At 38.5% G+C, this 15,381-nt stretch overlaps 1 protein-coding gene across 1 annotated transcript in view; it reads left to right on the top strand.

Moving 5' to 3' along the window:
* The window catches only part of LOC135780826 (uncharacterized), a 114,147-nt gene extending 102,022 nt beyond the window's left edge, over positions 1-12,125 (top strand). The window contains exons 8-9 of the mRNA XM_073813267.1: positions 4,346-4,519; positions 9,966-12,125. Coding sequence (XP_073669368.1) covers positions 4,346-4,519; positions 9,966-10,210 — 419 coding nt within the window. The 3' untranslated portion in view covers positions 10,211-12,125. The remainder of the gene's footprint in view (positions 1-4,345; positions 4,520-9,965) is intronic.
* The last annotated feature ends 3,256 nt before the right edge of the window (positions 12,126-15,381 follow it).

The raw sequence follows: 15,381 nt of genomic DNA, 5'->3' as shown, positions 1-15,381 counted from the left end.
AGCATTACCACCAGCTGAACCAGCATAGACCAGCATAATTCCCATGCTGGTCCATGCTGGTTTGATGCTTTTTTTTCGGCAGGGTGACTTGATGCTATATGCTAATATTTAGGCTGAAGTTCTTCTATTGACGTTACAGTTACGTTTTGCTGTAAAAACCCCCACAAACTTACCACTCAGAAACATCCATTAACAATCTCCAAACAATTGATAAGGTCTGTTTACACACAAAAAACAGAGCTACTAATAGGGCTGCTCTGTGAAACAGAGTGGAGCTCAACATTATTATTCATGTAATAATAGGCCATTTCATTTTAAGGGCAAATCCTAGGGTTGTAAATGGACATAAAAACTGTTTCTGGATAATTTTTGCACTTAGTAAATAAAGCCACACATCTTCTATGTAGATCAGGGATGGGTAAATGGCTGTAAATTTTAATACGGCCCGGTGGACCATATTATACTTAATCAAATACTTTTAAAATGATGATTTTTGTATTAAGTAGTGATTAAAGTAGGGACAGAAGTTCCTGCAAATTCACTGAATGAAAACCTCAGTGAAGTTGTTTGGCACTGAGAGTTTTTGATATATAAGTCTGTACAAAATATCTTCATAAGGGGCTGTTATCAGGCCCGCATTAAGAATTCGGAGGCCCCTGGGCACAATGTCTTGTAGGCCCCCCCACGCACACAATATATATATATATATATATATATATATATATATATATATATATATATATATATATATATATATATATATATATATATATATATATATTATATTGTTCTTTTTGTTAGAAACACTTCTACTTTTACAAGATTTACATTAACATATTACAGCCGGTGATCACCACCTGTAGGACAATATCAACACATGTAAATATTTTTGTTGCAAGCAGGGACCTGCACATAGACCTGCACAGAGGGCAAATGCTCAAGTAAAAAAGGGCACTTCTCTTAGGCCTAATTCTTTTTTAACAAAAGATTAAATATATTGACACAACTTCCTTACCAGTTTATTACCAACCAAGGAGAGGGTAGACAGTTTCACTAATAATGTGTTTGTTTATTTTGCACATGGTAGTAAATCTTTTTAATTCTTTTGGTGTTAAAATAACACATCTTGACACTAAACTAAAAAAGGAGGGTTGCTGCTATATTGTTAATTTCACAGGAAAAAAACTGCAAAAATAGTGGGGAAAAACACTACAGATAGATTGACAAAATAAAAAAATAAAGCAACTGAAACTGTTCAAAAAGTATTGAACTTTAAACTTAAATCTGTTACTATTGGCTTATCTACACTTTAGAAAACGTATTATGAGTCATGTTAGCAAGACAAAAATTGTCTTTTGGATAATTAGCTGTAAGGTACTGGTAGTTAAGTCATTTGATCTCCACTGACCCCCCACAAGTCAAGAAAAACACAGCTGAAATACGATCTGTGTGAAGAGCTATTGTCTACCTGTCTGTTGGCGATGTGTGTTGAACTGTTGCGCACAGATGCAGAGAATGAAGGGCAAATACGACAAACTTGCCGCGTCAGTCTTTGTCTCGCGCACGCGTTTTCGCACAGCTTCCAAAGCATACTCAACAAGCGAGGACGGCTCTGTTCGACACATACGCAGTACAAATGATTTCTTATACCAATTATTACTTTACCAGGCTGTGAGAGCAGCACTGATTCGCGTCATTTACAGGACATTCACAAATTCAGGATAAATGAAGAAAAGTAACGGACTGTCTGATAAATCACCTGTGCACTGCTGCTTTTCTCACTCATTCTGAACTTAAACTATGAAGACTACTGCCACCCACTGTCCGCTCGATTCAGCGCGGGGTTATTTGCCCTTAAATAGTTAATCTGAATAATTAAAAATTAGATTTTACATTTTATTTTCTCCCGTCGCTCGGGCCCGAACTGCGCGTGGGCCCCTGGGCACGTGCCCATAATGCCCATTGGATAATCTGGCCCTGGCTGTTATATACAGTATTTAGAAGCCAAAAATGCAGGTGTTTGAGCATCATCTGTGGTCTGTCTGTGCACAAGCCTGGAGCAGGTGATTTAACACACAAATAAAGATGTATAGATATAAATCAAATAAATATTTATAATTTTATAGATGAAGATTTATAAATGTAATCTATACAACTCTGGTGATAAATCCTGCAATTTTTATTGAGAGTAACAATTTCACAGTTACTGTTGTTACGGTTCTGGAGATCAAGGAAAGCGAAGACGAGGAGTAGATATATAAACAAAACAAAAGGCATAGTATTCACTTCACCTCACCTCCAAACCATAACTTATAGTAACACATAACAGATTGTGACACAGACGAGAACGGACAACAACACTTTACAAATGGCAGACTTATATACAAGTTCAGGTGATGAGTCTCAGGTGACAGTGATTAACAACAGGAATCCCAATGACCACAGTGGGCACTGGACTGTGTACAGGTTCGCCAGTGGGCACTGGAAGCCATTAGCTTTTCATTATTTACAAGTTTGCCAGCGATGTGATGGTCGCTTTTGAAACACTGCTTCATGAGCAGTGGCAGCTCGTGACTGCTCTTCCGAGGGGTGCAAATTTAAAATATGTTTGTAGTGTCATGTGTTTTGCTCGTGTTTTCAAAAATTGTGTTTGCTGCGTTATGTGAATCATGTGTATCACGTGTTTTTTCAAAATAAGTGTCTGCTGCACACACGTCAAAACCGTTTATGATAAGAGAGATGCTCATGTTCATAAAATACACACAAGACACTCCCTTAACAGTAAACTCATTACTGATTACGCATAAGATTATGCAAGTATCTGTCAAACGCGAGCGTCTCTTTTATCATAAACCTTTTAGACACGTCTGCAGCAGGCACTTATTTTGACAAGACACATGATGCACATACGATCGACACGCAGAACACATATTTTGAAATTACGAACCACACACATGACGGACTACATACATGTTGTGACGAACGTCATATCGTGCACCCTCGAAAAAAGACACACCACTGTTCATGAGGCTTCGAAACATTTATGAATCTTTTGTTTTAGTCATTGGTTCGGAGCGTGTTTCAACCTGACTAAGTCACATGATTTTAGCAAATGAGGCTTTATTACGTCATAGCTGTTTTGAAACCTTTCTAAAACTAGGGGCATTTGAACTAATATGGTTAGGTGAACTTGGGTCAGTTTTTATTATACAAGTTTATGGAACATTCATCTTTCTGACTAATAACACTACCATTTTATCTACTTTTTTTGTAGACAGATTAAATTACAAACATGTGCATAATTAAAAAGGAAGTTAGCGTAATGATTTGTTTGCCCTAAATAAAACTAAAAACACATAATAAACTTTTAATTATGGCTTAATCACGTTAAATAATTTATTTTGCTTAAAAACATATTTGTATATAAAATTCTTGCTATTTTTGTAAAAAGTGTAAAATGTTTGGTGTCGCCAGCATGTGTTGTGTTTCGAAAGCTTAAAAAAACTGAATCAAGTTGCGAAGTTTCAAAAAGCTTAGTTTCTCCCATTACTACATAACACAGTTCGGGTGGCAAAGGGGATTCAAAAAACAGTTCACTAGTATTCATAGATTTATAACTACTCACAGGGATGAGTGGTATTACTGGACAAAGTTCAAAGTCAATCAATAGTTCATTTTTAGGTTGCACCTTGTGGAGACTCAGAGCGCGCGCATGCATCTCTTGAGGACTAGGGGTGCGAGGGTGGTATCCATGACAAACCGCTAAGCAAGTATGGGAATCGCAACGATCAGGAGAGCGAACCGGACACTCTCGACAATCATGGGAGTGAGCTGGAACTGGATGATAATAAAATTTGCTCTCAGGAACAATATCAACCTTGAAATTACAGCCATTCAATTGAGAACATATTTTAAGAAATCTATAAAAAGTAAATAGCATTGATCTGGAGAAACAATAATTTGCAAATAATCATCTAGCTCCAATCAAAAGCACTAATCAAGGGTGTTATCACGCCAGCTCACCAAATGTGTTTTCCATAAAATCCTCAATATGTTCCTTCAGAGGACATCCTTTTTGGTAGATATTGTAAAGTATGTAGTCCTCTGGGGAAATCATGTTGTTGTTGTTGGTCCGTTCTTCTGTTACGGGAAACAGAACAGGAATGTAACAACTGTAAAAGAAAACTCATGTTCACCCTTTTAATACAAGCTGCATTTTTACTGTATTTTGGGTTTAACAAAAAAATCTTATTTTAAAGTGTAGTATATGTTTATGTAATTGTATCTTTGTTTCCAAATGTTCTCAAACTATCTAACAGTTTTCTTTCTTGATCATTATTTTCAGTGAGAGAAGATGAGATGTCTGATACAGTATCTCTGATGAGTTCTGGTTTTGGTTCATTCAGATCTCGATCAGGGGCAGACAACAGTTCAGTTTTTGCATCATCACACTCAAGAGATCAACCTCTCCACTTTGGAGATGGATCAAGTTATAACACAGTATCACGACAGCCATTTAGTAAGTATATTTTATTATTTAATTATTTGAATGCAGTGACCACCAATAAACTATTAGTCAAGTTTTGGAGGACAGATCCCCATTACAACCAATCACAGATGTGTCTGTTGAGCGCAGTAATGTAGCAGCCAATCAGAGGCATTGAATTGAGTCATCAGTGAAGAAGAGGTTTGTTCATGCGTACTTCGCTTACTGAGTTTATTATAAACAACAGCGTTCAGATGTGATGTCAGTAGGAGGGTAACAAATGAGTCAGAAGGGGTGAATCCAAATGCAGTAGTTCCCTTTCAGTCGGTCACTACGACATCATGTCGTGATCGACGAATTGGGAAACGCTCCGCGGGGACCTATCCACTTCGAGAAACTTACAAAACAGCAATGAACTTGGCATGCAGGTATTTGCATAATGCTGGCGCCACCCCGCCAGGTGCATATATAAGCAGCAGGTGAATAATACCAAATCAGCTTTTATTTGCTTTGAAAGCTGGCAGGATCTTTGCTCACGAGAAGCTACCGTTTAACTCTACGGAAGTACACTGCTGCTCGAGTTGGTTGGACTTCAGCATTCACAGTTTTCCACCTCTTTATTTTCTCAATTTTGAACTTGAGTTGAGTGTGTGCGTTGCCTTTCCCCTGCATGTTTCATTAACTCAGTGCTGAAAAAGTGATTTCCTCTAAAAGAGTTGCATGCTCGAGCTTTGTGTCTTGTTTAAGACAGCCTTTCGTTCATGTCACGGTTGGGTGCGTCTTTGTAAAGACCCCTGAGAGAGAAGGGTGTGCGCATTCTCACATATCTAGACGATTGGCTCATAGTAGCGCAATCACGTCAGATGCTCTGGGATCACAGAGATTGAACTCTTAAACACCTCGCTCGTTTGGGTCTTCAGGTCAATTGGGAAAAGAGCAAACTTTGCCCCGTGAAGAGGATCTCTTCACGACCGAGTCCCGTGGAGAACATGGCTCCACAGTGTTCACCATGTTATCATTACACCTGTGTGTCGTCGCACATTCGCTCCGTGGATAGACCGTTCGTTTCTCCGGGCTGGTGTGCTTCTGAGACAGGTCTCCAGGCATGCATTATTTTGCACAGATGCCTCCAACATGGGGTGGGGGGCCACTTACGACAGGCTTGTTGCTTTGGACGACACCCCAGCTGCATTGGCACATAAACTGCCAAGAAATGTGGGCTATATATCTTGCGCTCGTCCGTATCAGCAACGAGTTACGGGGCAAGGACATATGAGTTTGCACAGACGACACTGCGACTGTTGCGTATATCAATCGCCGAAGCGGTTTATGCTTTCGTCACCTGTCGCATCTTGCCCGTAATCTCCTTCTTTGGATTCAGAAGAATCTGAGGTCTCTTTGTGCCATTTACATCCCAGCTTGCTCAACACAGCGGCAGATGCGCTCTCACTAGCCGCAACTCCCGGTGAATGGCGACACCATCCCCTGTCGGTTCAGCTGATTTGGAAACGTAGATCTGTTTGCTTCCCCAGAGACAACCCATTGTCGCCTGTTGTATTCACTAGCCAATGATTCACTCAGAGTGGATGCACTGGCACACAGCTGGCCACAGGGTCTGCGCAAATATGCGTTTCCCCCAGTGAGCCTCTTCGCACAGACTCTGGGCAAAGTCAGGGAGGACGAGGCGAGCATTCTATTAGTTGCGCCGTATTGGACAACCAGGAGTTGGTTTCCAGATCTCATCCTCCTTGCGACAGCCCCTCCCTGGAAGATTCCCCTGACGAAGGACCTTCTTTCTAAAGAAGGGGGCACATTATGGCACCCATGCCACGACCTCTGAAATCTCCATGTGTGGTCGCTGGATGGGGTGCAGAGATTCTAAATGATTTAGCACAGTGGGTATCTAACACTATTGCTGCAGCTCGAGGAGACAGGATTATGCACTAAAATGAAATATGTTCGTCGCCTGGTTTTCTTCCCAACGTGAAAACCCCAGAGAATGCCCGATCAGTGTTGTGCTTTCTTATCTCCAGCACCGTTTGGAGAATAGGCTGTCACCATCTACTATTAAAGTCGACATAGCTGCGATATCCGCCCACCACTCGCCCGTAAGCGGCAGAACTGTGGGTTAGCATGACCTGGTCATTAGATTTCTTAGAGACGCTTGCAGGTTAAATCCTTCACGCCATCCCGCTATATCTCCCTGGGATCTGTTTGTGGTGCTGAAAGCCTTACAGGACGTCCCCTTAGCTTCTGCATACTGTGAGTATTAAGTTTCTTACAAAGAAAACTTTAACCCTCCTCGCATTGGCTTCCGTTAAGAGCAAAGGGGATCTTCATGCATTTTTTGTTGACAATTCGTGCCTACAGTTCGGACCCTCTGAATCCAGTATAACTTTGAGACCAAGGCCCGGCTACGTGCCTAAAGTTCCCACCACTCCCTTCAGAGATCAGGTGATGAGCTTGCAAGCACTGCCTTTGGAGGAGGCAGACCCATTTCTGGCTTTGTTGTGCCCTGTTCGTGCACTATGTGTGTACTGTATATGGACAGAACGCAAAGCTTTAGAACCACAGACCAGCTCTTTGTCTATTACGGTGGTAGCAGAAAAGGAAAGCTGTCACCAAGCAGAGGATGTCCCATTGGATTGTGGATACTATAGCCTTTGCATACAAATTTACATGCTCACTATACACGTAGTGTGGCATCATCTTGGGCATTAGCTTGTGGTTTCTCGCTAACATACATTTGTAGAGCTGTAGGCTGGGCGATACCTAATACTGTTTTATAGTATATTCACCAGGTTTTATAGTGTTCGTATCGAGCCGGTATCCTCTCAGGTTCTTTCTTCAAACCAGTGAGAACACAGAGGGTCGGCTCATGAGCGCAAAAACGTCACAAAAACTGTTTTTTGCTCTCCTCCACTGCCTTGATAGCTGATGTTGCGGAGCATTGGTTGTCAGCCATACCAGATGTATTTCCTATAATCCTGTGTTGGATAGGCATCCACATTGGTTCCCCTATGTGGGGTTCCGATATGTGTGTTAAGTGCGTTGGGATAAAATCCTCCACGTTTTCCCTTAGCAGAGCCAGCTCTGTGTCTCTCAGTCATACCATATGTTCAGTTTCCTCTATGAGCAACCTGTCGGTTGTTTCATATTTTTATGTCATCCAGGTAACCTCCTTAGGGGATGGCTTCCGCAGTGTTCTTAGCTCTGCCCAGACTAAGTCGCTTCCCCAGTTCGCTGTTCACTATTGTGGGTTTAGGAACAAGTAGTGACCTGGCTTCTGCATTCAGCCTCTGTCCCTCTCTCCAGTGGAGTGGGAAGGCTCATGCAGGCACTGGAAGGGTCCAGCTGCAGTGGTGTTTTGGTAGGGATTTCCAATTCGTTGGTCACGACGTGACGTCGTAGTGACCGACTGAAAGGGAACGTCTCGGTTACAGATGTAACCCTCATTCCCTGAAGGAAGGGAATGGAGACGTGACGTCAAGTCCCGTCACCACAGTTTGCTGTTCCATTGCTGATACCAGGCCGGGCACTGATGCTCGGTGGTTCCCAATTCGTTGGTCATGATGTCTCCGTTCTCTTCCTTCAGGGAACGAGGGTTACATCTGTAACCAAGATGTTTATTAAACATAAAACAAGATAACCCACATGGAAAAAACATATATAAACATATATGTTTCAATATAGGTTTTGATATAAGTTTTACATATATGTGACATATATAAAATTGGCCGTTTTCCTATATTATATGTACATATATGCACATATATGTTAACCTATATATTGGTAAAATTATTAAAATCTGTAGCTGCTAATAAATTAAATATAAATAAAGGTCCAACCAATAACAGTCTGCACCTGCAGGAGCCAGGATTCAAACCTCCAACCTTCCGATCACAAAAAAATGCAATCCCACATGCCACTGCTAGGATTCGAACACCCAACCTTCCGATCATTAGACAACTCACTTTACCATCTGTGCTACTGTTGCTGTTAAATTACACTAAACAGTAGCTGTTAAATTAAACCATTTTGTTATACATGTCCTAGACAGATCTTGTAAATGTTTTAAATGTGCAGACATCATAACTTTATTTAATAATTCACATAATTTATGGCCTGTATATGCACATATATGCACCTCAATTTTGCATATATGCAGCATATATATTATCATATATGGGCATATATGCTGTATATGTGCAGCATATATGTGCATAGTAGCTGCATAAGGTTTCATATATGTTCACATATATTATTATATATGTGCATATATGCTGTATATGTGCTGCATATATGTGCATATTAGCTGCATATATGTTTCATATATGCGCATATATGCTGTATATATGCAGCATATATGTGCATATAAGCTGCATATAGGTTTCATATATGCACATATATCCACATATAGGTTCTTTCCATGTGGGAATCCACAGACAACTAGGGACATTGTAGAGAAAACCAGACAACATGAAAACAATTAATGTCTGACATAGGACAATTGAGACACAAGGGCTATTTTTCCTCAAAGTGAGGTAATGAACTAATGGGTAACCTACTGTAGACAACTGATTGAATATGGATGTGGAAACTATTAACCCCCTGGGGTCCGTAAACGTGGCGCCGCGTTTTGACGTGTTTTCTCCTTATCATAGCAAAATCAATTTAAAATACTCCATCATTAATAATCATACACTTATGTGTTTGACATAATTTAAAACTGTGAAGGGTCTTCTTTAATTTGTGTACATTCACAATAACAACAGATTTTTATTTTTGTCAAATAAAGAAAATAAACAGGGTGTGCATTCAGACAATTCTGTGTCCGCCAGCTGACTCTAAAAACACGTTACAAAAATCAATTGAAACTCTGCGAATACTCGTCACACAAACATGAAACACATTTCAAAAAAATCCTGAAATGTCTACTTTTAAACAAGATAATTATAATCGAAAACAAATATTGCCTGTTTATATAATCTGAAGAGAACATAAGAGTTCAAAACACAGACACAAGACAACACTGTGACAAGGAGATTTATTGTGATGTGTAGTCAGACACATGTGTTATAACAAGGGTTTAATGCAGCCAGACTCATACTGCTATTCTGCTATTTAATTATAAGCTTTGTTATGATACCCTGCCATACTCAATTGTAAATATACAGAAACTTTAAAATTCTGTTTATCTGAATGTCAATCTTCAAATAATGATTCATGTAAAACTTTAGAGTCAGAGTTGTGTGACTGCTTCTACAGTACTCTGTCTCTCAGAACCATTGATACCAAAGTCAAACATAAAAGACTGCTGTGTCATGGCTTATACCCAAGAGCTCACTTGGATCATAATGTACCAAAACATAATGGTAAAACTTGCACAGTACAGACAGTGTGACTGAGGCGTAGGATGTTCTTGTTTAATATAAGTTATTAAGTTTTAAGAATGTCTTATTTTCATCATTATTTTCAGTGAGAGGAGATGAGATGTCTGATACAGTCTCTCTGGGAAGTTCTGGTTTTGGTTCGTTCAGATCTCGATCAGGTGGAGACAGCAGTTCAGTTTTTGCATCATCACACTCAAGAGATCAACCTCTCCACTTTGCTGATGGATCTTCACACTCCACTTCTGAGTCTGAGGAACATTCAGGAACCAAAAGAACAAAGAACCCAGCCAGGGTCTTAAGTTTTTTAAGAAGAGGCAAACAGAATAAATAAGGAGAATACAGAAACTGCAATATTTGTTTCCCCCTAAAATTATTGAAATAAATTGTCCCTGACATAACATACATTTTGTAATAAAGAGTTATCCATCCATTTAAAACCCCATTCACACAGTACTTTGAATCCCCCGTAAAGAGGTCCTTGAAACATTTTTGGAAAGCATTATATGTGAACAAGATGCAGAAACAATGCCACAAGGAGAGTGCTGTGGTAAGGACGCAGGTGTCATCTCAACCAGAAGTTATGATTCAACTCTTTGACACAGGGCTTTAAATGCGATCAACATTCACAAGAGAAATGTTGGCAAACTGGATGCCGAAGCTGAGATCATTTACCAGCATGACAGCGCATCATGCGCTCCTTATGATCTTGTCATAAACTAAAATCCATGTGTGTGGTTTTTTTGAGAGAGAAATCACACATAATTAGCAAACTTCAGACGCTGTGGAAATAACGCGTCCCGTGTCTTTGAAGGATCTTTACGGTATGTGTGTAAATGCACGCACAGATTCTGGAAAATCAGTGGCAGTGTGAATGAACCAAAAATCAAACAATCCTGGACTTATCCCGGATGCATTTTCTGTGTATTTTCTGTAATATCGGTGTGAAAAGGGCTTAAGAAATTGAAATGAATTTACTACCCTCATGTTTCAGTTTAACTGATAAAGGTAACTAACATCAATGAACCCAGTAGAGCAGGTAGCACAGAATAAGTATGTAACCGCTTAAACAGTGTGTGTCCTGGCATTTAAAAACAGCTGGGTGAAGTGCAGAGCAACCATATTAAGCACAAGCTAGAATGTTTATTGCCTTTATAATTTTTATGGAGTCTTAATATGATATTGATATTTAATTTCTAGTCTAAAGGTGGAGATCAGAAACTGCTCAGCTGTGCACAAGGTGAAGGTCATTTGCGATTTATAGATTTTATATCTAAAAGAAAGGGTAAACGTGTTTTCAGTGGAAATGTTCATTCTATGAATCACACATAGCATTTTTAAAAATTATGGTGAGGTCAAATTTAGGATGGTTTCTACGCAGCATTTTATATAGGCCCCAGGTAATGAGAATTGATAATGTGTTTGTAAACCACCGATACAGTTTAAAATTATTTAGTTTAACATTATTTTTTTGTTCATTCTAACTTAAGGCAATGTAACTATTAACTACACTGTAAAAAAATGCAACAAAAAATTAAAACAACTTGGTTTTGCAAGTCACTTCAACATATTATTATTTTAAGTTTTTACTTCAATGCCATTTTATAATCTGAACCTTTTCTCATCATAAAGAGAACAGAAAGATTCTTCAGATGTTAATGGGTTTTTTTTCTATGGCATCATGATGAAGCATCTTTATATTTAAGAGTGTACAGTAATTAAAGTGATTGTCTGTGGGTGTTGTGAATAAATAATTTTGGTAAGTTTATTAGCATAAAGGTTATTGAATGAACTGAGAATAAAAGTAGGAAATCTATACTCAATTCATGGTTAAAAATAATGCAGTTTTGATCCTTTGTATGTACAGAGCATTGGTTTGTGTATTTTTTGTACATTCAGATGAGGTGTCACTAAAATCACACAAACAACATAAATCAAATGATTGCTGTTTTTTGCCTTTCCTACGTGATAAAGAAATGTTATTTCTTAAAATGTATAATTTTAATAAAAAATCCTGTATAATGTTACACAAATAAACAGACCTAATCTCACTTTGATAGAATTTGATAGAAATCAAGATTTGATTTTAAAATACATCCATTTACCTATCATAAGATGTTCAAATTACTAGTAGCAAAAATGTAATGTTTATTTACTTGTCCATATCTATAACGCCACATTTGCAATATTTGTCTTTGTTTATTGAATCATTGCTTTGCTGTAAATATGAGCAAATAAAGTGATGAAGACTCTTTTTATATTTATGCATTTGGTAGAGGTCAATGGTAGTGTTATTCTCATAGTTGAGTTACTAGAGCCTGAACATCAAGAATAACTGAGGAACAAACTTCAGATCTCTTATTACAAGCCAAGCTATACTGTGTCCTTTTTTTTACAGCATCATAAAATCTTAAAGTGCCCGTATTATGAAAAACTCACTTTTTCTGGGTTTTGGGGTGTTCATTTGTGTCTCTGATGCTCCCACACGCATACAAACTTGGAAAAAAATCCATCCATGCTGTTTTGAGTGAGATACAGGTTTCTGAATGTCCTCTGCCTTGAGTCTCAGATTGTGCTAGTTAAAACTCAGCTCCGTTGTGACTAACAAACCGTTTCGTCACATTCAGTTTGAATTTTCCCGCCCACCACCCCACTCGCAGGTCTCCACCCACCAGGTAGCTAGAGAGCACAGAGCAGTCACACCCTCTATGCTGTTATCATGTCTCACGGAAATAACAGCAATTTGGATATTATCAGAGCCATGGATATGGCTCTGGATATTATGGATTATACTCCCGCCTACTTTTAAAAGCAAAGTTTTAACGCGTGGTTTTTGGAACCCGGAGTAATCTTATATACAGTGTGTTACCGAAATGTGATGTAAACAACAGACTATCACAGACTATAACAGACGGTCACTATGTATCTATATTTCACGGATTATACGCATTTGTGGACAAAAATGGTCATTGAATGTATTTTATTGGACTTTCATGGATCATTCACACATCTGAAACAGACTGGATTCGATTTGCGATCGTTGTAATATCAACAAAAAAAGGTAAGAAGTCACGTTATATTTTGCATGTTGTCATCTTCGGTCACAAAATACAACATTAGAGCATCTATATCTCAAAACAGAGATCATACATTGATGCTAATCCCGTAAATTATACCTTTTAAATGTATAGTGATGTTAAAATTGTTTAAGTTAGGCTATATAGATATTTTTGCAGGCTAGATAGTTTGCAGCGTGGTTTCGAAAGTTAAAAAAAAATATTTAAGGCTTTATTTTACAATTCTACAAGAACTAAGTAATAGTGCTTTGCCAAACTAAAAGTGTTTTGCCAAACTAACCGAGACCGGGCCTTACCGCTCCGACTTTTCTGACGAGGCTAACCCCCGAGCATCTAATAACTGTTACGGTCCGGACCTCCCGCTAGCTTCTAGCAATTAGCACGCGGTCCACAAGCAGTATACATCCCCCGCCGGGTCTTAATTTCTGTAATTTGTGATAATAATGCGTTTGAAAATGTTTTATAACGGGAATATGTTAGCATTGTCCTGGGAAAACGAGTTTATTGTTGTGACTGCTAACGTAACATCACAATTTACTCATTGTGTGTCATGAGTTTCTTCACCTGTAGTGTACTTATTAGTGATACTTTTCTGCATGATTTGTCTGTTGGCAACATAAACCGTTAATAATAATAATATATAATATAAAAACACAGTATGGTCTGTACTGCTCACGATACCACTGAGCATGCGCACGATCACATGACGTTAGTAGTGGGGCGTGATCAAAGGAGCAGCAGCTCATAAATATGTAAGACTAGCTCAAAACGGCACAATCTGAACTGCCCTGAAACAGAGGCTACTAGAGATGGGTAACAATCTTTTCCTACAAGCTATTTCGAGCAAACAACTTTTGAAACATGCTTTATGGAACTCATACACCTATATAACTTGTGGAAAAGCTATTATAATATGGGCACTTTAAGAATTCATTTTTGTTTTGTTTTTTGGAGATCAGAAAAATAAAAAAAAAACACTGTTCTGCTCTGTCCAAACCAAAGTAATGTCTACACATTTTAATGTGAAAATTAAAGGAACAGTATGTAACGGTTCCATTGTTAAAATGCCCACTTATACCAAACTGTTTCCACCTACATCCTCTGGCAATACATACAGAAGTGTAAGCTACAGGGCGTAAAGATTGAGGAACAGTTTTATCCAGCAGCCATCAGTGTTCAATATGTCAAAAACATTAATTGACCCCAATATCACTGTCATTATTTTAATCTCTACACAAACATTAGTTCAATACTGCAGGTTTTGATACACATAGTCATAGCCTAGTGGTTAGAGGGTTGGACTTGTAACCCGAAAGTTGCCAGTTCGACTTACCGTCTCTGCCGGCAGGTTGCGACTGTGATGTCCTTGAACAAGGCACCTTAAACCCAATTGCTCCCCGGGCACTGAAGGAATAGCTGCCCACTGCTCCATGTGTGTTCACCACTTACTGGGATGGGTTAAATGCAGAGGTCACATTTTGAGTATGCGCTGCATACTTGGCAAGCATGTCACACTTACACTGCACAGACAACATATATTGTCTTTATATCTGTCTATCTATGTATATATACACACTTTATTATTTTAATGACAATCACAGTTTAATGGAATATGGTTGTGAATTACCCGTTTTGTGGATCTACTCCAAATAAGAATTGCATTTGGATCCACTTGTCTTGCCTACCCGTGACAATTAATCATAAACAACAGCGTGCAGAGGCAAATAAGAGATTTATTTTAAAGTCAGACTTATAGCAGAAGAAAGTCATTAACTGTTTTAGTGTTGTTTTTTAGCTTTCTTTATATTTATTTGCAGTTTGATTAATCACTTTTTCATTAATGCATGAAACGGCAACCTTATAACTATAATAAACTTTAATGAAATAACTTTCTCAGCATGTTAATATGCCATGCAAAAACACTGTTTTTAAATGTACAGTGGAGCTCGAAAGTTTGGGCACCCTTGGCAAAGTAAGCTATAAAATATAATCTGTTTCTTCTTTTAAGCTTTAATAAAAAACCACAAAAATATAATGTTTCATTAAAGTAAAACAATTAAAAGTGAAGGGAAAAGTGAATAAAGAAATAAATCATTTTCTCTAATACTCACTGGGCATAAATATGGGCACCCCTTTATTTAATCCTCTTTGCTACATCCATTTGCAAGATACCAGCTCAGAGTCTTCTTTTATAATGTCTGATGAGGTTGAAAAATTCATGGCAGGTGATCTTAGATTATTCCTCCATACAGAATTTCTCCAGACCCTTCATATGTTGCTGCTCTCTACTCTTCAGTCATTTTCTGTATGGTTCAGGTCAGGGAACTGCAGGACCTTGATTTTGTGTCAAGGACACATGTTTTATTTACTTTGATGTTTGTTTTGAACCAATGTCAGGATAAAAGATTTTACCATGACCCATTATAAG

This window comes from Paramisgurnus dabryanus, chromosome 23, assembly GCF_030506205.2.
Source record: "Paramisgurnus dabryanus chromosome 23, PD_genome_1.1, whole genome shotgun sequence".
NCBI classification, from domain to species: Eukaryota; Metazoa; Chordata; class Actinopteri; order Cypriniformes; family Cobitidae; genus Paramisgurnus; species Paramisgurnus dabryanus.
This window is presented reverse-complemented; position numbering and strand designations above follow the sequence as displayed.